Source organism: Serinus canaria, chromosome 1A (assembly GCF_022539315.1).
Source record: "Serinus canaria isolate serCan28SL12 chromosome 1A, serCan2020, whole genome shotgun sequence".
Lineage (NCBI taxonomy): Eukaryota > Metazoa > Chordata > Aves > Passeriformes > Fringillidae > Serinus > Serinus canaria.
Window position 1 is genome coordinate 19,499,570 of NC_066314.1, and position 25,203 is coordinate 19,524,772.

The 25,203-nt window shown below is 39.7% G+C and overlaps 1 protein-coding gene across 8 annotated transcripts in view; it reads right to left on the minus strand.

Annotated features, from left to right (window-relative positions):
- PLXNB2 (plexin B2) overlaps positions 1 to 25,203 on the minus strand; it is a 252,479-nt gene that overhangs the window by 61,027 nt on the left and 166,249 nt on the right. For all 8 annotated transcript variants that reach the window (XM_030237867.2, XM_030237869.2, XM_030237868.2 and 5 more), the window contains 9 exons: positions 18,215 to 19,328; positions 16,345 to 16,527; positions 14,642 to 14,764; positions 10,767 to 10,867; positions 8,514 to 8,640; positions 6,918 to 7,068; positions 4,280 to 4,394; positions 3,484 to 3,586; positions 2,909 to 3,010 (listed from right to left, as the gene is read on the minus strand). In XM_030237867.2, the coding sequence (XP_030093727.1) occupies positions 2,909 to 3,010; positions 3,484 to 3,586; positions 4,280 to 4,394; positions 6,918 to 7,068; positions 8,514 to 8,640; positions 10,767 to 10,867; positions 14,642 to 14,764; positions 16,345 to 16,527; positions 18,215 to 19,315 (2,106 nt within the window). In that variant the 5' untranslated portion in view covers positions 19,316 to 19,328. The remainder of the gene's footprint in view (positions 1 to 2,908; positions 3,011 to 3,483; positions 3,587 to 4,279; positions 4,395 to 6,917; positions 7,069 to 8,513; positions 8,641 to 10,766; positions 10,868 to 14,641; positions 14,765 to 16,344; positions 16,528 to 18,214; positions 19,329 to 25,203) is intronic.

The window sequence follows — 25,203 nt, forward strand, 5'->3', positions numbered from 1 at the left end:
CAATATGACTGATCAGTACTAGACTTCCCTCCCTCTGCCTGTCCTGGATGGCGCCACTCCCACAAAAATGACAACAGCTTGGATTTCTCTCTCCTTCCTACTGAAATTCTTTCAGAGGAAGGAGTGGCAGAAGAACAGTCAACAGCTCCTCCTCTTCTAGGCTATTTCCCTCCAGTGGAAGCTATGATGAGGAGACTTATTCTTTGTACTTTAAGCATTTACAAGTTTAGAGGAGCATACAAAACGTGTGAATTTATACTTCCACCCTCAGCAGAAGTATAGCAGTTTCTATATTTCCAGTATAGAAATAATTCTTTATATAGTCCAGCAACAGCAGTTTTTAAAGCCATTTACCTGTCCTACTCACTAAGTAAGCCCTTTAATGTTCATCTTCACCTAGAGATGAAGATTCTTATATGCAAAATGTTGGACAGTGCACTCAGTCACCCATGTCAAGGCTGGGTGTCCAACACCCCTTTAAGTAAAGCACAGATTAAACCAAGATAATAGAACTGGTAGTTCAAAGTGACATCACAACATTAATTTTCTGCTTTTTCTAAGCAAGAATTTAGGCAAGGAAAACAGAAGGAAAATGGATATACCAATGTCCTAACCAATAAAGACCTTAAATGTGCTCATAGCTGCATGACTGCTAGCTTTAAAGATGCTGTAATGCCTAGCATATCCTGTGGCAAAATTGTTCCACATGAGAAGCCAAATGCTATTTAGCATTTGGGCTGTGGGCCAATCCCTACAAAATATCCATCCATGGCTTCTCCTGAGCCATCCTGTTTTCCATGAAATGTTTACCAAAGGCTGAGTGTAAGTTATGCCCTTCATTCAAATGAACTTTCAGTCATCAAAGTTACTTCTTCAGATAGAATATTCCCACAGGCATGAGTGTCTCTGTGATTACAACTATTTCATGCCTTATTTGTCTATTAGCACATGTATTAAAGGGCTGTGTATACAGCTGTAGGCACTGTGTGTTTGTTGAAATCCTGTCACTTAAAGGCATTCTTGTTTTGACTGAAAAATGCACCTCTGTACCAGGATATATGGAGTTGACCCCACGACAGAGATGACATTTTCACATTGCTCCCACCCAAGAAAAATTACTCTGACATCATTTGACACTGACTGCCCTTCAGCATATTTCCAGTTTTGGGACTATGCATTCACCTTGGCTTCCTACAGAGACTTGAACTCCTCATAAGCCTTCCCAGTTCCAAGTTAAATAAATACATTCTGTAGGCAAACTGTTAAACATTGCTACCCATGACAAAGCATCAAATCCACAGGATGTGTGTTTGCATTTGTTAAATGAAATTGATATCTCACAGAATTAAGAACCCCAGCAGCCTTTTCTCCATTCCCTTTTTTGTTACTAGTAGTTCAGAAAGATTAAACTGCTTATTCATAGAATAATAAACTAGATGAAGTAGTTTTTGCATTCCTGCTGCTGTTTCTCCTTGGAGGACAAGGGTCCACTAGAAGTCAAATTCAGCACATCTAGATTATGCATCTGCCCTGAATTTCTCTAGAGACAGAAAGGGCTCGTCCAATTATAACAAGGGAGCAGGAAACGATTTTCCTCTTGGGCAGAAAAACTGCTCTTGCCAATGTTAAGCAAAAGAAATACAAATACAATCTCCAGAATACTTTTCAATTAGCTGTGAGTGTAGGAGAGGTGTTGCATGCCACATGTTGCACACAGCCAGATGTCCTACCGGGGATCAGTTCTGGCATCTTGGAGAACAGACCAAATTCACCAAATTTGCATTCCACTGTCTGCATATATTTTAAGGTCTTAAAACAAAAATGTTTATTTTTGAACACATGTTTGTATAGCACAGTTTTCATATATGTCTATAGTAGTGACACTCATCATGGTCTTTACATGGTGCTTACAGGTTGCTTTTTGCACTTCTCTGAATAAATACCCTTCTTATATTGCTACTCTTCAGGCCTGTTGACACTTTTCCATCCCTTGTCAGGAGCAGCAAAGGCGACAAAAGGAATTTAGAAGATGTAGAGCATTCCAATTTGAAAAAGAAAAAAAAAAAGCCCTCAAAAAGAAGAGCCTTCTCTCCCATGATAGATGGCCAGTAGTAAAAGAAATCGATGCACTCCCCAGTGCATCTATCATCAATTCCCATTTATACAAAGACAACACAGAAACAAAGAATAGAAACTGATAACAGTACTTGAGCTATTGCCTAAAAATGGTTTTAAAGCTTCATTTTCATCCCACTAACAATAACATTTTATGCATTGTCTAGACGATAACACAATTAAAACCCTGGGGTCTATCTGACTTAGAGACTTTATAATTTATTTTCTGGAAGTAAGTACTAAGAAAGAGAAGCCTTTGCTATGGGTGAGAAAATATCTGATCTTCTGGCTTGATGGCCACACACACACACACAAAAGTGAAAGATGATATCCAAACTAAGAAACATTTAATGTTTAATGAGTGCATTTTTGTGTTTGAAGGCGAAAACTTTAAAAAAATTAAGCACACCAAGTGATGTCATTCTAGAACAATAGCAACAAAACCCACCAAGTATTTAATTAGAAAAAGATGTGAAACATTCACAATTCCTACAGCTCCTCTCATTTCATCACATGAAAAATATTTGTCCAGTGTTTTAACAGGTCCAGCTTACATTCTTTAAATGCCCCCTCCATTTTAATAGTTAGAGTATTTTCTCCAGCTCCGATTCTCTCTTGGTGATGACTCTACCACAGTAACCAATATTATATCAAACTTGAATGTGCAGCCCTTTTCTTTCTTTAAATTACAAGCAGGATATCCAAGGCACATGAACTAACGCTTTAGTTTAGGGGTGTGGATGCAGTTTAAGAGGCATTCAAATGACAGCTAGCATTGAATTAATCTGCTTACCTGATAATAATCTAGATGTTTTCCCTCAAAATACACAGTTGTTTGGTACTCCATAGGTATTATTGAAGGGTCAGGGTTTAGAAACTGTGGGCATTCTCCTTCCTGGGGAGAGATACATTTTATATGTTATTACAAATAAAAAGTCTTATCACAACAAGCTCCAATGGCCCTTGGACAATAGAATGATTGTTCTGAAGAACTTCATGCTTAAAATACAGTGACAGATTCGATTACACCCTTTCAAATTAGACATGCTAAAAATGACTGCAGCGTATGTCAAAGCTGTGGGTGATTATCTCTCCCTGCCTTGAAATCTCGTTCCTCCCATTGAAGCAAAATAGTAAAAGGCACAGAAATATCCTTTCAGGAGTTATTCAGTCTCACTGCCCCGCCTCAATCACACCCTTAAATTCCCACCCCCACACTGTCACTAAAAAAACCCACCTTACGCTTCTGGAGTTAACTTTAGAATAATTTTCAAATCTCTAATTTAACCAACTGATATGAGAGATCCAGCAAACAAAATATTGAAGTGTTCTAATAAAAAACCTAATACCCTTATTTTTAAACATTACCATATTTTGTTTAATCACATCTTGTACTGAAGAGGACTCTTCACAGATATGTCTCTTCCAGTCCCACTGGCAATTCCATCTATTGCTTGCACAGGAATAGCATCTACAAATATAACATGGTAGTCATGACAAATTGTCAGGCTTTTCCCCCACTGACAAGAAAAGTAAATTAAATTCCATATATATTCAGAGAGGGTAGATCAGTCTGTTAGTGTCCTTACTATATTAAGATCAAAACTTCACAAGAACAGTTCAAGAACCCCAAAAAGCTATTTTATCCCTTAAATAAATATTTGAGCAGGGATCAGAAAACTGTAGCATTTGCAAAAACTTTGAGATCAAGCCTGAGAGGACTGGAAGTGATTTTGCTCAACCTTCATACACAGGGATGAACAAAGGGTTTGGGCTGGCTGCACATGCCCTTTTTGAAGACACTGCAACCCAAAGCATCACACTACTGTCATTACAGGGAACAAGTAGGGACACAGACAAGTAGTGGACAACACGTCCACGTTGCTCACCTGCAGACACATTAGCAGCTACAGAAATGGCAACACAATGAACTGGCCTTAATTATATGTGCCATGAATATTTCTATTCCATGCTTTATGTTGCTGGCTCACCAGGTGCCCTTCAACCATTTTTAAACTCCATTAAAAAGTAAGAAAAAGGATTTGGACACTGGCAAATTTTGAGTGCCAAAGGCTTAATTATGAAATGATTGAGTAATTCAGGTGCCAGTTACCTAACACACCAAGCTACAGGACCTAAACATTTAAGAAGCTGAAATACTTACGGCTGATTTTCAACAAGATTCATTGCTTCTTCACAGTCATAAAAAGGGTAAGTGTGTGATGCAAAAAAAATCTTGTTCTTTTCAAAGGTTAACTGAAGCGGAACTGACACATGATCTATCACAAAAGAAAAAAAAAATATCCAAGTGGTTGTTGAATTCTTCAGCTTTTGAGCTGAATGATACAATGATAATAGTTTTATTATTTTACAGGACATAAGCAAATATTGAATTATCCTATTAACACTCTGGATCTCATGACCTAAAGTCTGTAAGTTCTATTTTGTCTTTTTAAGCTTTACAAAATTTTCTAGCACGTGATTCTCAGAAGAAAAGCAGAGAGAGAAAAAAGGGAAGAAGCAAAATTAAAGAATAGCTTTGTTTTATGGAAGTGTGTTTCAGTGGTGCTATCATCATGCTAGACTTTTAAAGAGTCTAGAAGAACAAGGAAAACTGATTAAAGACATAATTGAACGCAGACGAAAACTGGCACAAGAACAGTAATTTTAAATAAAACATTTTCTTAATTATGAATATGTCTGCATGTAAAATTACTCCTTTCATTTGTGAATTAAAAATGTTATGCGAATTCATGCAAGTGATCTTTGTGGTTAATGCCCAACAGTGCCTGCAACAGTTACCACAGGCACTTGCGAGCCTCCGTTCGCCGTACACAATTTCTCCACAAATGTACTTCTTGTCTGGATTATTGCTAAAGAGTGAAACTGTTTGAAATACCTTTTGCAGAAATCATTAAGCCCTTATGACAAGCTATTTCACAAGCTATTGAGCAACTTCAAAATCTGCTTTCCTTGAACAGGTTCTTGGAAGACCATCAGCTGCTTGGCTGGAAGTTACCTCTGCCTGCACTGGGTCCCCTTGCATATTTCGGACTCACAGCAATGACAGGGGATTTCCTAAGAACTGAGAAAAGGCATCCATCCTAGAAATTCCTTTTGGAACCAACCAACCACAACAGAGACTTCTCCAACATCAACAGGGCTTCTTAACAGTAACTGGATGGCTTCTGAACAGTAACTGCCAGGAATATACAAATACCATGCATACAAATATCTTAAGGGCAGGTGTCAAAAGAATGGGGCCAGACTGTGCTCAGACAGAGCAAGGAACAACGAACTGAGACACAGGAGGGTCCATCTGAATAGTAAGACAAACATATTTACTTTGAGGGTGACAGAGCACTGGAAAAGGCTGCCCAGAGAGGTTGTGAAGTCTCCTTCTCTGGAGACATTCAAAACCCACCTGGACAAGATGCTATGCAATCTGCTTTAGGTAAACCCACTTTAGCAGAGGGGTCCCTTCTGGGTCCCTTCTGGGTCCCCAGGTCCCTTCTGCCCTTAAAAATTCTGTGATTCTGTGAATGCTTGTAGCTCTCTGCCTTCTCCTGGTGTCTACTGAGTTTCTGAGCACCCTAACATTACTTTTGAACATCCTTTCAGATGTGCAACCAACTCAGAGTGTCATATTAATTCTAGATTACCTGTTTACTCTAATTCCTTCTCTGACAGACTTCTAGTCTTACATTTAATGTTGGATGACATCCAGATATCACATTTATCAACCCCATTGCTTTATGTCCTGCTTTACAAATATTTAGGGAATGTGAATTGGCCTTAAATAACAGTGTGCTGCTTTAACACTTAGCAGAATCTGATATACCATAATATACGCCAGCTAGTGTAAAATTCAATCATGAGATTTTAATGTAATTACTCTCCCTGCAACTAAAATTAGATTTTTACCTGTTTCAGCCTTTAGAGAATTGAAACTTATCTTAAAAAGTGCTTCCAAGTACCACTTTGACAGTTCATGACTGTTAAAATACATATAAAAGACTTATCCTCAGGGGTATGTCTGCAAGCTGTAAGAGCACATGTTTTTTGCTTGTAATTTCTCTTCAGATTTTTAAACTTGATACATAATAAACAGCGTTGTGTGAATGAGTTTCATTCCATGTGTTTATGTATCAAGATGTATGAACTATGGCATGAACAAAGCACTGTCTAGGAAACTGCACAGAATTATGGCTGGCAACAGACCTCAGGCCTATAATCAGTGCTTCAGAACAATGGTGCAGTCTTTAATTATATGATGAGGGATTTTTCCATCAGGCTCACTGCTGCAGAAGTTGGAGGACACACAGAAGAGGCAGAGAGCTGGATGCTAGGAAGGATAGCCTTGTAACATGAACCAGAAAAAAAAGCCACTGAAGTACTGTTGACCAGAGCAAAACCAAGAAGTCAGACAGGAATTCCTTCATAGCTGAAGCAGGTATAAATCTCTTCTGTCCCCACAAGTCAGAGTGCTTAAGCTCACATTAGGGTAACTGGGTTTTGTTTGTTTGGGACACAGGATAGCACCTCTCTGACTCCATGTCTATGTCTCTCCCAAGCTACTGTTTAAGGTTCCCAGCAGAAACACTGGGAATGCTACAGCTTGTAAATATATCAACAGAAAAACTCTGAGCAAATTGACAGTTCAGCAACAGACTATTTAGGGAAAAGAACTGGAAGAGAAAAAACCTCATTTTGTAGGCGTCTCATATAAGAGCATAACATTGGACACAGCAGTCTAAGTGCTTTTCTCTTATTATCCATGTAGGGTAGCAATATTTCTTTACCTTGATGCTTTGGTGTTGGAGGAATTATATCAGGGGGATCACAGATAATAACCCCTTCTTTCAGCTGAGCAGAATGTACTGTTTCACCAAAGGTACAGCAAACTTTGTCACTCTCAGTCAAAGTTGGCATGGGACTTACAGTCAGTTCCACCTGGAAATAAAATTTAAAATGGTAAAATATTTGGAAGAAATGAGCTAAGACCCAGAAAGACTTGGAAAGTTTCAGTTTCAAAGCTGATATTTTAGCTAGCATCACAGAACATGGCTCTCCTTTTCAATTTTTACTTCTTCCCATCTGCTAATCTTTTCTCCTTAAACCCCTACCAGTCTTTCCAGGCTGGGTCTTTGAATCAGACTGATACAAAAACCTATTGTCCTGTCAATGTTTAAGACCAGAACAAAATTGTCTGTACAGACACACCCAAAACCTTTCAATCTTGTCCTCAGCATCCAGTTTAGCAACAGTAAAAGAGTGGTTAACACCTAAACCCTGACAAAATTAATATTACATTAACCTTAGGTGTTCTTAGTGAATAATGAAAACAGAGCTGGATAGGCTGGAAATGGTGGAGTTTAAAAGGGATGAACAAAAAAGTGGCTTCCTCAAGACTCCATGAAAATGCAAAAAATCCAATGCTGAGAAAAGATTTCTGAGTGGTGATGAGATCTTAGCTTCCTCAGAGAAAGAAAGCATTTGAGAAACTAAAAATGACTAAATAAGATGGGAAAACTTAACAAGCAAAGAGAAAACAATTCAGCTGAAATTTGGGATTCTGTTCTTGACTTAATGTTTCAAGTGTGTTAATTATACAGTCTAACTTTTTCCATTCTGTTTTGCCAGTAGAAAAGAGAATTATCCATTTCTCACTGAAAGCAGTTATACTCTACTAATATTTTTATTTAGCATAGAAATGGCCTTAACACAATGCTGTTTACATAATTTAGAAGTGGAATTGAAGTGACTTGAAGGAAAGTTTATTTCTGATTAAGAGGAATTAAAAGCCATTTTATTGATTTTACTTGCTGAACACCCCCAGGAAGAGCTCCATCTACATTGGCATGCTCCATTTGGAATTAGAGCAAGCTATGACACCCTGATCACACCCCAAAAACTCAGTTTTGCAGTTTTGTTGCCACAGAGTCATTTTGCATGCTGAATTTACCTTCTCCATGTATCTGCTGTGTAGGCAAATCCACTGCTGATTTTAAAGCAACAGATTATGGCTTCACTGCTTACTTAAGTTCATGCTCAAGTAAGCTGAAAGGGCAGCATGAAACCTCCCCTACCAATTACTTTTTATGGGTTTACACAGCACTGTGCAACACTTTCACAATATTCAGGTGAGTGTAAGGGCTTTATCATCCACACTAGTGCATCACTTTGGTTTACGCAGGTCAAAAACCTGAACTCAACCTGCAAGAGCAGCAGGCAAGAGAGAGCACTGTGGGAAATGACAGAGTCTGAGATACCAAAACAGCCTCCAATTCCCAGCCTCCACTGTGCATCAGACAGTGCAAGAAATCAGACATTCATCTATCTGGTAGTCACACCAATGTGCTTAAAGAACATTTATGGAAATCATCTTCTGGTTATACCTTAGCAGGAGCTCTGCGACTCATGTTTAGAGGGTCTGCACTAATGATAGTCACACATATGCCACTTGGACTCCACAGCCAGTGGTTCTCCTTATCAGCTGTACCACAGTCTGCCTTCTTTGTGCACCTGAAAAAAAAGTGGAACAAAAGCCAAAGCAGTATTATAGCTGGACTCTGCTTTCTCTGAATTATGCAACAATTTCATGATTAGAGACTGAAATTACTACACAAGATGACTACAAATTTACTTTAATATTGACTAGTGGGGATGCTATTAGAGAATTTTTAACAGAATAAGTGGTGCAGTTACAATTGATGGTTTGACATGCCAAGAGGAAGTGCCTATACTATTCTGGACAGCACCTTGAATCAGGCAATCCAGGTCCAGGCAGTGACAGCATGGGAACCATGGGGCAGCAGAGCCATTTGAAATCAAGCTGATAATCTTCACTGCAATATGTAACAACATCCCAAATGACAGGGCACAGGCTGCTTTTTTCCTGCAGGTCAAATGGCAGACACCTATGTGTTGCCACTGATAAGACACATCACTCAAGAGGGCAAGATGCAACAGAGAAGCATTGCTGGGGGCATACAAGCTTGTGGATGACTTCTGTGCAACCCCAGCACTACAAATGTTATTTTGTAGGGAATGTTTTCATTAACAACTGCCACTATTTAAAACCTCTTTCTGCCAATGCAATGTTGCAACTATGATAAGGCAAGAGCAGTTGTGCAGCCTTACCAAAAACACCGAAGATTTTCCCAGCTCAAGTACAGGAAGAAATGCAGTACAGAAGCTGCATGGGGCTACAAAAGCTTGTTGAGGTGGGGACAGGCTCATGTGTATGCTTTCCACTCTGTGCAAAGTTTAAAAGAAAAGGCTGGGGGATCTCTGTCTGCTGTAGCAGAAAGTTGACTATTAACTCATCAGGGACTTTAATGCAGTGCAGCTGTTGCACAGTACTGTCAAACCTCCTTTAAACAAATCATTTACATACAGAGTAAACATGCACATAACATATCCCTAAACACACCACTTACTAAGTGCTGTGTGCAATCATGAGACAGAACTGAAACTTGGAAATGAAGCACTTTTTTTCTCCCCTTTGGAAATAATATTAGCAAACGTGAAAATTCATGTTTGCCTGTTCTCAGAAACCATTAATATTTTGAGATATTGAGGTCAGTGGTCATATCAGAAACCTGAAGGGAAATATAAGGAAAATTGCCTTTTTTATGATATATGCCAAAGCCTTCAACTCCCAGCAGCCCAGGAGGAGTTTGAGGTTACATTCCAAATACTCAGGTTTCATCCACAGCAACTGAAACACGAGGCTGGAGGAGTTACAGTATATTACATAAACCTGCACACACCACATAAGTTTCTCTGCAGTGCTCCATATTATGCTACATCAGGCTGATAGGTAACCTAATGTGATAGTTCACATTTTCAGGCAGGAAACTAGAAGCCTGAAATTCATCTGCATATTATAATTAAACAGCCCCTTTGTTCCAACAGCAAGAAGTTAGAATCACGAATTCCCAACCACTCATGCCAAGGGGTTAATTAACTTAGTAGTCAAAAAGAGAACTGCAGGGCTGCTCTTCCCTCTCGGCACTCTAATCAATGCAGAGTGTAAAGAAGAGACATTCCAGGGCTGTTCAGTGCTGTCCTAGTTTACATGTGCTTGAATATTCATTCAGTGAACCTCTGCAGATAGTCAGCAAAATGTCACTTTCTGCTCTCCTACAGGCAGGTGAGGGTTCCCTGTAGCTACATGTCTTGATAGAGGATTATGTAAAACCAGCATTTGAACTATACACTCTGTTTTAGACATGGAACACTTTTTTCTTTTATGTTCTTTGTCACACTTTACTGATGTACTTAAAATACACGCTTTAGTTTCTGAATCTGAAATAGGGAACATTTTTTTTTATTTTCTGGGAGACCATGTGACTGTACAATTGAAAGAGTGATAAAACATACAGTTAGAAGATGTAGAATCATTCTCAGTACCAGCAGAAAAGTATATATTTTCCCAAACTAATCAAATCCGAAAAAGTCAACGGGGACTTTTTTGTGTGCACAGATTATTGATATCAATGTCTGCGTGATGAAATGAAATGACTGTCAGGAGCAGCAGGCTGAGTATGCAGAGGTGGGATCAGCATGCCCAGAGTCACCCAGAGCACAGGCCAGAGCAGGAGCAGCTGCACTGCCTGCAGCTGAGCACAGCTGGCAGCACTCACCTGCCCTCCCGCACGCACCAGCCACAGTAGGGATCCCTGGCCTGGGAACACTTCTCACAGTCCGAGTACTTGTGGCAGTCCTGCACAGGCAACCGGAACACCTGGAAAACCAACAGCAAGGCAAACCTAGCAACTGAAGGTGGCACAAGGAGGTGGAAACATTTGTGGGCTTAGCTGTACAGTATCATTGCCTGTGGCAGCTGTATTATTATACTCAGAACTCAGCCTGAGTATATTAAGTATATTATATGTATTTTAACAAAATATTTATAAAACCAGTCTGTTCTTTTCCCCCTTAACAAAGTCTCAATTCACATACTTTTTTCTGCTTTTTTTCCCCACTCCAGTATTATCTAATCTGTCTTCAAAGTAATGCAGGACATTGTTATAATCAAGAATTATGAGCAAGCCTTACAAAAATGGAGCTTTTCTGTTCCTCCAGTTATATTACCTGTGGAAATCTGCACCTCAGGACAGAAACTGCATCAACAATGCTCTGAATTCAAGAAGCAGCTACTGCAGGGTGGATACTTTCAAAAGACCAACTTGGTACTGACTAGATCATTTTTTAAAGAGAATATTCTCCTCTCCCTATCACCACCATGGAGGTGAAATTGTTTGGAAATGCGCTTCCAGCCAGAAGGCATTTCAGAAAGTCTGCAAGCGTGAGAGAGCCAGGGTGTTTTGGGTTACTGCACTTCTCCATGCATAACCTTCCACCATGGAATACATTCACTAAATAAAATGGAAATAATTATGACAGGAAGCAGCAGGGGAAAGAACATCATCAGTTCTCATGTCTCATTCCCCCAGTAAATATACAGCTTCTAGTTTTGATTTCCTTTGGTGTGCAGGATAAACAACATTTTCTTTGGCTCACAGAAAGAAGAGCCATTCCTTTTGGCTATGCTGCAATGATACAAGAGGGAAACAGGGCATACATCTTCCAGTTTATGACTACATTTTATTTTTAAAGAGCACAAAAAGTGTAGAAGCAGAAACTCTGAGATGTAGGCTTTATAGTCTCATTTTAATACAATGCCAGCCTCATCTCACTGGCAATTACAAAGTTACTTTGACGGTCTGAGTTTGGCCTTTTCTTCATATTTGGAGAGTTAAAGAAAATGACTCACTTAAGGAAAATGTCAATATTGCGATCTTTTCTTGCATTTGTTAATACAGGGGTTTCAGCATTCTCTTCTATTTAGCTAACTGGAGCTGCATCACTGGCCCTCATTCACTAACTAGTACCTATAAGTAATTTAATATCCAGTCAATTTTTTTTTTTATTTGACAAAATATTTGTTTCACAGTTCTGGCAGGCATAAACAAGCCCTGGAGACTGCTGTCTCTGCAAGTTTTGTGTGACCTTAATGACAAAAACATCCACCAAACTGAAACCAAACCCAAAAAACCAGCTCCTTTAACAGCCAATTACAAAATGCAAATAAATTAATTTTAGAGCTTCTCAAGTTGGCACTCTAAATCAAAAAGTGCTAGAAACTAAAACAAGCAAACAAGCTTGATCATGGTAAGTGACTGCTACAGTGACTGCTTTCCTCCAAATACATTTAGTACTTTAAGGAATCTGGGATCCTACCAGTGATATACACTTGGAATGGACCAGCATGAGCAGCATGGAGGTGCTAAGCTCCTTTCCAAGTCCCACAAGAAGGTGCAAGGAGTTTATCCTGCTCTTTGTTCAAACTTTAGGAGCAGAGGGGACTGACTGCTGATAGCATTTGATCAAAACCCCCCACTGCTCTTGGCACCACAACAGAAGCTGGGAGAAAAGAGGGGAGAAAGGTAACACAGAAAAGGAAGACCTTGATTCTCACTACGGATCTTAACCTCTGTATTGTTTTTCCCCATGTTTATCTGATTTCTTTTTAAAGAAGTTATCACCCACCACATCACCACTTCCACTTTGTTCAAGTGCTCACAGAGCCCAAGCAATTAATTTGGAAATGCTGGGGCAGTCTGCATCTGCCAGGTAGCTCAGCAGTGTGCATGCCTGTCAGTGCAGCCAGTTGTTCTTTATTGTTTACCTTTAACCATTAAAACACACAAATCAGGGTTCTGATATCTCTATTCCCACAACCCACAGCCATGCTTAACCCAGAAGTACAAATTTCATCTCTTATTCTTCCTCCCTTGCTTATGTCACCTTCTCTCTCCCAGCTCCAAAGGCCTCCATTCTCCTCCTGTCTATCTGCTTCTAAAAGTGGGTGGGACTGCTCACTGTAATTAACTCCTGGAGATGACAGTAATGCAATGCCATTACAGAGCTCACAACTTTAGCTATTCATATTTAAGCTAAACAGGTTTTATAAAAGAAAACTATTATTCACATTATTCAGAAACTGCAGTGTCTATGAGAGCTACTTGGAAAAGATTTAAGTAAAACCCTTTCTTCAGCAGAAATGTGCTGCATTCTAAATTTAAATGTTTTGTAGTGATTGTTTTTGGTTTTTTTCCAGGTTTTCTCTGAAAATAAGCTGTCTGCTGTCTTTCTAAATTCTACCAGTTTAAGCTGACTGTCATCAGAAAGCTTGTCTTCCTTCAGTGTTGCTGGGAGCCCTTACATTGCTCAGCAGCACACACAGTAGCCTGGTATGGACCTCAGGGCTTTTACAGAATGTGCCAGCTTGTCAAATGGGGGGCCAGGCCACCCAGAGTTTTGTGGACAATGTTGAAGCTTGGACCTCTGTTCCAAATCTGAACAGAAGCTAAATAAGAAGTAACAGCAACTAAAAAAGAAAAAAAAAAAAAAAAAGTAATCTCTCTCTCACACGGTCATATTATTAAATGCTTTATCAGTTGTTTTTCTGGCATTTTTTCCAATGTTGTTTCTAGCCTAAAAACCTTCAGCTAGGCTATAACATTCCTGCAGCAGGAATTTATATTAATCCCTTTATAAAACAGAAAAAAGATGTTTTCTGGCTTTACAAAAAGCCAGAAAGCATCTTTCTTGCACTGTCTTCCCAAATACTCTCCTTTCACAGCCCCCTCATTCTCCCTGTGTTAGTGGTGCGGAGCATTTCCATGTTGCATTCCATGTCACTGGCAGGGCTGCAGATGGTCACAGCCTGTCACCCACCTTGTCCTGGAAAGCTGCTGAACAAAGTGTTTGAGGCTGGCAGCTCCAGCCTCCACAAAGAAAAGTGTCAGAAGAGGATTACCCCTGGGGGTGGAGGAGAATCTGGCATCCCTCTCATTTCCTATTTGCTTTTTTCTTCCCAGTTTTTAGAGACCTCCACTGTGCCTTTACAGCAAAAAGAAGGGGCCTAGGAGAGATTGCCCATGCCTTTCCTAGTGAACTTGGACCTTTCCTACTGTACTCAGTTCTAGCAGAAGCTTGAATGAAAGTGTTCCCAAACATATAATTCTCTCCATTGCTTCTTAGTTTTTGACACTAAGACTCAACAAAAATACTTCAGGTGGCTTTACAGATGTGTCAGTGAGAGGATACAGGAGAGCACCCTGAGTGCTGAAGTGCCCTTGAAAGGATCTGCTGGCAGCCACAGCACCCACTGGTACCCCCTGCCTCCCACACTGAGTGCTGGGGCTGCCTGACCCTGAGGCGTGCTGGTGCCAACATCTCCACTTCATCCCTCCCACAGAGCCTGTGTGACAGCTCCAGAGGGGATCTCACTTCCCATTCCCCGTCACTACGCATCACGGACATTACAGCTCTCTGAGCCACAGCAAGTCCATCAGCTTAGACCTGAGAAAGGTCTTCATACACACAGAGTAGGGGGAGTCCCACCAAACAGGGCAATTTCCAGGAACAACTGGAAAATGTATAAATCTCAGTTTAAGTTGCAGAGAAAGCAAAAGAGGGCTGGGTCCTTAATGCAGGCAGGACACGTTACCTTGTCAGTGGTCATCACATACAGATTTTCCTGGGTTTGATCAAGGACCAGGTCCTTCTTTATGGGTTTGTTTAGTTCAATAGTAAGAGAGCTGTACTCAGTTGCAGTGGATGACAGGAACACCTATTTTGTGGAAGAAAAAATAAAGGTGGTTAATGTTGACTTTTCCCCACAATTAGCCCTATATCTTGCTATTGCTGTAAAAGACAATAAAAATGTTTCTAAAAATATATTAAAAATATAATAAAAAAAATAAGAACAAAAGGAGGACTAAGGCGAATCTTCAAGAAAGACATTGAGGTGCTGGAGAGTATTCAGAGAAGGGCAGTGGAGCTGGTGGGGGGTCTGCAGGACATGTCTGATGAGGAGTGGCTGAGGGTGCTCATTTGGGAGGAACAGAGGCTCAGAGGAGACCTTAACACTCTCTACAGCTACCAAAAATAAGTTTGTAGTGAGGTGGGGGTGATCTCTTCTCACAACTAGCAAGCAAGAGGGAGAACCAGAAAGGCCTCAGGTTGTGCCAGGGGAGGTTCAGATTAGATATTGGGAAATACTTCTTCACAGGAAGGTTTGCCAGCCATTGGATCAGGCTGCCCAGGCAACTGGTTAAGTCACCATCCCTGAAGATATTTAAAAGAGATAGAGGTGTGTCACTTAGGGACATAGACTCACAGAATCACTAAGGCTGGAAAATACCTCCAAGATCACAGAGTCCAACCACTAAACTAGCATCACCATGTACACCACTAAGCCATGTGCCAAAGCACCACATTCACATTAGCATGTGGTTTGGTGGGACTTGGCAGTGCTAGGTTTAAGGTTGGATGTGGCCATCACTCTCCTTCAAGCAAAAGAAGGTGTTTGGTGTTGCAGTCTTGATATTTTAACACCACAAATATGTCAAGCCTTGAGCACCACACAACCAGAATTTATCAGAGCTTCAGCTTGGGCTTTGAATTGCCACCTCTATTCATTGAATGGCCAGAATGACTACAAAATGAAAAGGTGCTCTTAAACCAGTATGAGCTTGAATAGAGATAAGGCTAAAGCTGTTAGATTACCTAAAGCTGTTTATAGAAAGCTCTCAGTAGGTATGTAATCCTTCAGGAAAAGTGTCATTCAGGCAATGCTAATTCAATCTGTGTATCACATAGCTGAGGTACATTGAGGAAATAATGCCTCTTTCCTTTGAGATGAAAAAAACCAACCTGTGGTATTCACATGCCCCCTGAACAGAGAGAAGCTGTGAGACAAGCAGAGAAGGAGAAAAACCCAATTCTTATCTCGCTTGCTGTGCCTGTGTTGTGCTAAATGCAATATGGAGATTGTTTACCCAAAGTGAGCATGGTTTGTTCCCTTGGCCTATCAGGGCCAACAAGTGTGTGTGTGGGACTATCAGGGGACAGCCACGAGAGAATCAGAGAGGAGTGCAGTTCTGTGCAGTTGTGAGCAAGAGTGAGTGCTCGGCAGATTCAGTTTAGATGCAATGTACACAGTATAGTATAATAAGGTAATTCATTAGCCTTCTGATGATGGAGTCAGAGGCATCAGTCTCTCTCCCCTTCGTCGGAGTCGCAGTTGATTTACAATACCAACCTCCATGAGAATTTGGTCCTATTATGAGATCTTATAAATCCCACTTTGACTGTTAGTTCATAACCTTTTATACATACACCTTCCAGTCTTCCAATCCAGGTTGTTACCTTGAGGATTTTCCCATCCGACGTTCCCAGAAAGGCCACGGTGTGCCCGTTCTCCACGGCCACAGTGACGGCCGTGAGGTTCATCCCTTCCTTCTGCAGCACCGCCTTCTCTACAACGCCATTCCTGCTGCCCAAAAGGTATGGCAAGTGCTCTGAGCCACAGGGGAAATTTTTGCTTGCATTCTAATAAGGAATAGCAATACAGAGTGATGTTAAACATTCAGATCACTAATTCCTAGCTAAGAATGAAGTGCAGCCCTATTATTAGACAATATAATACCCCTCAGACTCTGAAGAGTACGAAGAGAGAAATGGATTGTCTGGGCATTTGCCCCCAGCCAAAAAGGCAGTAATCAGACAGCAGCCTGCTAATTGAGAACTGCTTCCATGCTTTCACTTTCCAGGAGACGCAGGGAGAGAATTTTTTTTTCTGTTTCATAACAGCAGCAGTTTAAAAATTAACCAGTTGGTTTAATTAAAATGAACACATCATAGAGACTGGTTTAACCAACTTTGCCTTGAAGACTGCTTTTTTAATTGCTATTTTGTTTCTTACTTTGCTGCAATGCATAAAAAAAGCAACTCCCTGGCAACTGTCTCCTGAACTTCAAAACACTCCCTCTTCACTATGCTTTAATCCTGAGTGGCAGCAAGAGCTACCAGAAGGAAGTTCATTCACACCTTGCCTTCCCTGCTATATTTGGTAACAAAACCATGTTTCTGATCTGAAATCCACACCTTATTTTTGTCAGGAGCCACGGCCACTCATCACATTGAGGATTTCTGTGTTTGATGCTCAGCCCATATGCAGGGTACTGCAGCAAGTAACACTGCCGGTTTGAGGCAAAATGTGTAATTTTGACTCATCAGCGCTAGTGACTTACTGTGTGGGAGATGGCTTCAGTCTCACAAGATGAAGGATTATGGGTCAATATCAAAAAAAGATATTCCCATGCCCCATCCCCTCAGCTGTTCACTCCTCTCCCTGGACTATAGCACACCACTTCTCGAGTTGTGCTCAAACAGCTGCTTATGCAAGTGTGTACCTTGCTCAGGCTGAGAAACTAAGACATCCTCTTAAAAGCTGGCTGAGTTATTTTTAAGATGATTCGATTTGTCAACCAAGTTAAGGGTTGGCTGCAGTAATGAATGAGTGGCATGCACAAGTGAGGCTTGGGAATAGAGTGATGTGGGCAAAACTGTCATAAAGCCAAGAGAAATACTCAAAATTGCCTCTTAGATACAGCCATAGGTTGAAGAACAGCAACTGAATGGTTGTAACAGTACTCTTCAAAAACCTTATAGTCAAGGTAATGACAGGCCACAAAAAGATGGCTGTCATGCTATACAAGTATTTTGAGCCACACTAAAATATGAACACCACCTGAAATAGAGGAAATTTGGGTATTTCTGTTGTCGAACGATACAAATAGAAGTGAGAAAAAATGCTGAATTACAGATACCATCTAAAAGATTCTTAATACCATTTCAGAGCATTGTAAATACACTGACTGAAACAACAATTGTCTACAGTGATTACCCAGAAGCTGATCATGGATGTAAAAAATCCCTGCATTTGACTCAATAACTCCTATACCAGAAGGAGCCCTTTAAAAGAAATGCATTTAGGAAAGCAACAATTATCTTTGAGAAAACATCAAATCCTTTCTAAGAGACTCAAAATTTTGTCATTTCTTACTTAACCTGGTCCACAACCGCCCCACATTCCATTTCTATAATGATTCCATCTATTGAGTTTTCAGTCATCTTAATGCAGTTTAGCTCAAAGCCACCCTAAAACGTGTAGTTGTATATTTCCCACAAACTTTAACAAAGATTCTAAAACTAATATTTATATTATTCATATTACCAGTCCATGTAATGCACACGGGTTTTCTGCTGAAAAAAGTTTGTAAAATGAACTGGTATTCTTTTTAGTGTAGCAATCGTTCCGGTTTTTTTCCATCTTTTCATTGATCTGCCGCAAGGAAAACACACACATGGCAGATTTTAGAGAGCCGTCATCTTTGTTTACTTTGCTGAAGAGAGCAAGAAGAACTTTGTCATCTGAGGGAGTATCTGCAGGTTGTCCCTGCTGAGCCATGCTCTCAGCCAGTTCTTTTCCGGGGGTGGTGACATAAGCAGAATGACAGTGGTCATAGGCACCATCATCATCATCTTTGCAACCCAAGTCCATTTCAAAGTAGGAATAATAATGGGCATCGTCTTTGCACAGACGTGCAATCAGTGTGCGGTTGTTGACAGGTTGTTTCTCTTGTTGATTAAAAATAAAATAAACATAATTTTTATCCTCAAAAACTGCCACAAATTGTTGTGTGCTTGATGAGTGATAAGCTGACTTAACAGCTGCTGAGTCTGTATACATTTCAAAAATGTCTTTCCCATCCCTGGCGTAAAGCTGCCGAGTGCTGATTATAATCCCATTGTCATTTGGTCCATTCCCTTTCCCAACAAACAGCACTCGGTCATTATTCAAGGAAGTGATCAGTCCCACAGTTGATACATTCTCATCGTTGCTTGCCACAAAGGACTTTTCTCCACTACTGTCTACGTAGTACTTCTCATCGCTAATGTTTTGTAGATCTCTGATGGCACAGATTCCCTTAAAAAGGCTTCCACATACCACAGTTGTGTTATCCACCTTGTTCAGCAACAGTAATTTGTTATAATTGTCAGTCAGTACGGCCTCTTTACATTGATTTTCATCAATGGGAGGTGTGCATTTTTTGTTGTCCTTTCTTGGACCCGTTTCTACAGATCTTATTACTTCCAGGTTTTCTGTAAGCTGATACAGTGCATTTACCACTCCCAAATAGATTATCCCAGTGTCATTATCCACTGTTAGGTGATTTAGCTCTGTAGCACTCTGAAAAAATTTCAGTTCCTCATTTCTGGATAAGGTGATGCAAAAACAGCTCAAGATGGTCAGTGTCCAGATCCATAAAGCCATTTCTATTTAGTACCTAAAAAGGGAAAGAAATAATAACATGAAACATATAGAAAAATACAATTTACACAAAACTGAGAAATGTGGAAGTTTTTCATCACTTAAATTCACTCATCCTTGTGCATGTGTAGACAGCATGAAGATTATGGAAAGCCTCAAATCCTGTTAATTGCCTAGCAATTCAATCTGTTGGGGAAGGCTTTAACAAGGTCAAATGTCTAAATGATGAATATATAACCAGTTAGATTGATTATATGATTGTGCTAAAGCACAATGAGAACAGCCAATTTGAAACAACATGGAGTGACAAAATGTGGTAGTGCTTGTCCAGACAGCATCATACTGTGTCAATTATTTACTGCTGAGGTTTTAAAAATAATCTGGAGAATCCCAGTTTTGGATAGCTCATCCTTAAGAGGTGTGGGGGGGAATTTACATAAAAGTGTTGGAAACATTTTGTATTGTAGAATTCCCCAGAAAGGAAAAAACCTTCCACTGCAAACAAGTCTGGATCTGGATGCTGATGCTTTTTGAGAGGGCATTACACTAATCCTTCATCAAAGTGAAGCCAGAAGATGGTAGCTCCCTTAATATGCAACATTGACTTTTACTGTTGGTATGCATTAAGCTCCAACACTTTCATTCTCTAGAGCACTGCAACTTAATAGTTTCAAATCTGTCTTAACACCACCACTTTAAAATTTTTTGGGATTATAATTCTGTTACCTTTTTTTTTTAAATTCCTTTCAGAAATGTTAGTTCCCAAGCAGATTTCCTAGTTGCTGAAATTAGAGAAAGACTTTCTGAAACTTGTAAGTAGGTTTCTAGTTCTAATCAAAAGAGTTAAATGAGGAGTCTCATCTGACTTCCTGAGGCCTGAACATTTTGTTAATGTTTTCTCAAAGTGTTTAGTTCCGAGAGCAGAAAATAAAAGGTGGCATGCTGGACACATTGATGTTAGGGGGAAAAGATGAATACTGTTTGGAGAAGATCAAATATAATCCACCATATTTTCATCTTCAAAGTCAGCCATGGGATTCTTTAATCTGATGAGGAAAAAATCTGTAAATTTACAGGGAATCTCAAGTTAAATCTGAAAATATCTGGAGTCTAAAAGTAAAGAGAAACATTTAACAAAGCAATCTAACAGGCATCAGTCTCACAGGATGAGGAAAAGAACATGAAATGCCGAACCAGAATCTAGAAAAAAAAAACTTTAAAAAATAACAATAAAGGAACCATCCTCCTTTGTCACCTATTCTGTTTTGGCAAGAGCAATAGAGTCTGGTGGGATGTGAAAGAGAATGGCTGAATCATCATTTATACTGGATAACCAAGACTAAATGATAACAACCTGGCTGTAAAAGTTTGAACAGGGAAGCAAGGACTTTTGTTGTGAGCATGTCATCTGTGAGCTTCCCAAACCACCACAGCATTGCCAGCAATGCAGAAGGACAATGTCCTCCAGTATTTGAGTGTGTTTTGCTCCTCTATGGAGAAAAAGCATGTGCAATGCTGAGAACAACTGCCCTAAAATCAGAGTGAGCTAAACTCTAAATCCCCAAAAATCTACCAAATGTAACTCAGGATAAATAAAACACTAACTTCAAGCTTATTTTGCTGAAGCTCCTGTCATGTACCAAACTGAGTAGCTAGCTATAAAACGATGCCACAGACAGGAGATCACTGGCAGCACAAGCTGGGCTTTCTAATGACAGATTGAGTTCCTATGACAGTGACCAAGAAAGGCTAAGACTTATAACCTATTCTCCAGACACTCAGACTTTAGCACATGTTTTGCAATGTAATGAAGTGTTGGATCTCTTTACAACAACAGCTGGCCTGCTCTAAGGAACCTCAAGTTTTTCTGAATTCTTCTTTTCTTACTGCTCCCAAGGACTTCAATTTTCCAGCTTTGATCCCATCTTACTTCTCCATTGCTAAATGATTTGTGATAATGCTTGTCATCTAGTTTCAAATATTATCCCTTACATTTATCTGCAATGAAATAAAAAGCCAGCTTGACACACTACTGCAGTGTTTTTTCACACCAGTTTTATCACTCTATTACCTATTGTACAAGGATCAAACACAGAATTGAGATTAATTTGTTCCTGCTTTTCTCACAAGGTAATTATTTTTAGATTCTTATAATCTCTGCTCTCAGTCAAAGAAACCCCCATAAATACCTCTACTTACAAAAGTGCCTTAAATGAATGGAAAATAATTCATTGAACCTTAATTTCAGTACTCAGTTCCCCTCCACGTTCCTGTATTTCAGAGGATTGAAAAAACCCATTTTGTCCATTGGTGGCACCCAGGACACAAAGGCTGCAATTGCAATACTCCTGCCTTTGTCCCAGAAGAATGAAGAGTCTTGCTGGTCCATGCCAGAATCAGAACTTAATAAAAAGTACATTTTGCACATCTAAACCAGTCTCTTAGAGGAGTAATTAATTCTCTGTATAAAAATGGGTAATGCTTCCTCCCTATTATTTTCTGCCTTGTTTACTTATAAACTTTTTGATTTAAATTATTCAGAACTACATGCACTTTCCATTAATAATGCCTTATCTTTGTTTGTTTGTTTTTGTTATTTACTTCCTGCCACTCCTGTCTCATGCCAAGCCCCATCAGATTTGCTCAGATCTCAATGCAAGGTAACAGTTCATTATTCTCTACACTTATTGGTTTCACTTTCCATACTCTCTCCAAAGCAAATAGTAAACAAAAATTAAATACACTATGAAGAGATTCAGAATTAAACTCTCCTTCACTTATCAAATAGCAGGCTTAAGAAAATTAAAAAAGCAAATAGAATGAAATGAGGTGAACTACAACCACAGGCCACTTTCACCTGTTTTTAACTTAATTGGGAAGAAGCAGCTGGAAGAATCCTTCTATGACCAGCTGGTGTGATAAGAATGCCAGAGCTGCTATTAACACGGGTGCTGAGCAGAATTAGATGCTCTGGGAATGTATCAAGAAGCAGTCTCCAGCTGTGAAAAACTTCCATTCTAAATGAACAAGTTGCAGAAACACAAGAGAAAAGGTGTAAAAGCACAGGCTGGAGCACGGAATCCACGATGTTCTGCCCAGGAAATGTATTTCCAATGGCTTAATCACACACTGTATTTACACACAGGTCTGGGTGGCTTACTCTAAGTTATGCCCTGGTCCTGAGAGCTGCCATACACCCTCCACCCTCAATCTGCACTTTTAGTTTTAAGCCCTTAGCAGTCTCAGGATAAAAGAAGACCAACAGAGCATTTGCTCACATAATTTTTTTTTCCTCTCTCAAAATCTTGTCTCCATCCAGCCTCTTGTCTCCTCTACTGCTTCCTGCAAGAAATATGAAATTCTAGAATTTATGTGCAGGAAACACAGGGCACCCAGGAGAACACTTCATACAGAGGAACTGCCATAAAGTGACACCGTGTTGGTAATCACACAACTACCAGAGCTCTGCCTCACAGAGATCAGTTTTAAAGCAAGCACCCATAACTTGGTATCTTTCTACTTATGTAAGACCAATACCCTTAAATAACACCCAGCTCTTCAAAACACATGCAGAAAAAGGAGCATCTGTAATCTACAAGCACAAAGTGAGCTTCAAATTGACTTCACATTATTACAAACAACCCTAAAAACTAGCACTAGCACCATGCTGACATGGACTTGGCAGGTGTTCTCCTTCAGTGTAAAGTCATTGCTGTGCCTGAACACAGGAACCTTTAACTTTCCAGCCATTCCCCATCACCTTAGCCTTTGATATATCTTTAGCTTTATGCTAATTAATTTCTTACATTTGCTTCAGCTGAAGTGAAAGAATACCAAATTTTGTCTGAAACTGGAATAACTGAGAATTAAAACAAGTGTTGTTCTCAAAAAACAACAGACAAGAAAATCTTGACTGAAGGAATAATCTCACCACTTTAGCTTCTGTGGTTTTTTTGCAGAGTATTTCTTCATTAATCATATATATGCTTAATTAAGCCCTGCTATGTCTTCTCATCCAGACAAAATTTTTTAACTTGAAATTCTTGTTGAGAGACAAGCACTTTTGCCAAACAAGGCAGGTACTGATATGCTTTCATAGCAAGAGATGCAGAAAACTGTGGTTCTCCCAGCAAACTTTCCCTTAATCACAGGGACTTCAGAAGATGTACAAGACACTTAAATTGGAAAAAAATATTGATAAAAAAGACTCAAAAATTGCGACATAAAAAAGGTAATTGCCAAAGAATGCACTCCAACAGCATGGTTATTTGGGGAAAGAGGAATGAAAATTATCTCCTATTTTGAGTAACTTTTTAGCTTTTATTAAGTGTGCCAAAGGTTGAAAATAATTCAGCTTTCAGTTTTGGGCTCAAAAAAGTCAAAACAGAAACTGGAAAATGTATGAGAAGCAAGGGATGAGCAGATTTTCAGTCGGGATTTCATAGCTTCTACTTCTGCAGGAGCTGTAGGTTAAAGTAAACTCTTCCTCAGTTACAACTTCTACTAATATTTCCTAAAACAAATGAGCAATGGAGCTCACTGGTTCAGAGAATGAATCACCTGAAACAGCACTGCAGGATTCAAACCTATTTCACAAGAGCACGGCAACATACTAGAAAGGTTTTGGACAGAGAGGAACAACTTTGTTGGTATGCTCTGCCACACATCCAAAATTGGTAGAACCAGAGAGAACAGTGGTGGCTGTGAGGGTGTCCATCCCTGCAGCTGAGACAGTTTGCTGTCAGCAGATGGGACCTGTGGGTCAGAAAACCGTGGGAGGTCATGCTGTGGAGAATGAGAAACCAATATCCACTTTATTAGATGTTGTGATAGCCTGTACTTCCCAAAAGGAGCAATTTTCCTTCCCTTTCACTTCTCAAAACACAGTTTGCTAAGATGTATAGACCATCTTCATATGGAACAAAAAATCCCATCAGCTCAAACTGCCTGTAAACTGGTAACATATGGACAAATACCTTAATACTCTTTCTATTCCTGGTATAGAAGACAAAAGTTCTGCTTGTTTTCACAAGACAAATTTTTAAGTGTTTTCTTTTTTTCTTCTTTTTTTTTTTTCTGGGTAATTTTCAATAAGGGTTTTTTTTTAATATGTGCAATAGTTATATTAACACGGTTCAGAAGAGAGTGAGACTCTCTTCCTGTGAGACTGATGCCTGTTAGATTGCTTTGTTAAATGTTTCTCTTTACTTTTCTGTGTTTTTAATAGTTTCCTTTCTCTCTCTTTCCTTTTTTTAATATGTGCAATAGTTATATTAACCCGGTTCCTGGTTTCAAGGACCAGTTGAAAATTATGGATTTGCCAAGGAAATAATGAATGTTACAGCTTCAGTCCCTGTGCATTCTGTTGGTGTTTCCTGCAGTCCCAGGGAAAACAAACGGAAGACACATGGAAACACAAATTCAGGTTATTGAAAACCTAGGTTTCTTATACCAAGAATAAGCTGTGGTGCCCACTAAATCATTCTGTCACTCCATTCCTTGGCAAAACAGGCTGAGAAAAATATGATGAAAGGATCAGGGGTTGAGATAAGGACAGGGAGATATCACTCATCAATTACTGTCACAAGTAAAACAGCTGCAACTTAGGGAAATTATTTTAATTTGTCGCCAATTAAAATCAGGGAAGGATAATGAGAACTGAAACCAAACTTTAAAAAACCTCTTCCCCACACCCTCCCTTTTTCCTGGGCTCAATTTTACTCCCAAGTTCTCTACTTTCTCACTGTAAGCAGTCCAGAGAGGTGGGGGATGGGAGCTGCAGTCAGTTCATCACATCTCTGCCACTCCCCCCTTGTTGCACTCTTCCCCTCCAGCAAGTGTTCTGTCCCACATGAGACACTCCTTCGTGGTCTTCTCCAAAGTGATTCCTA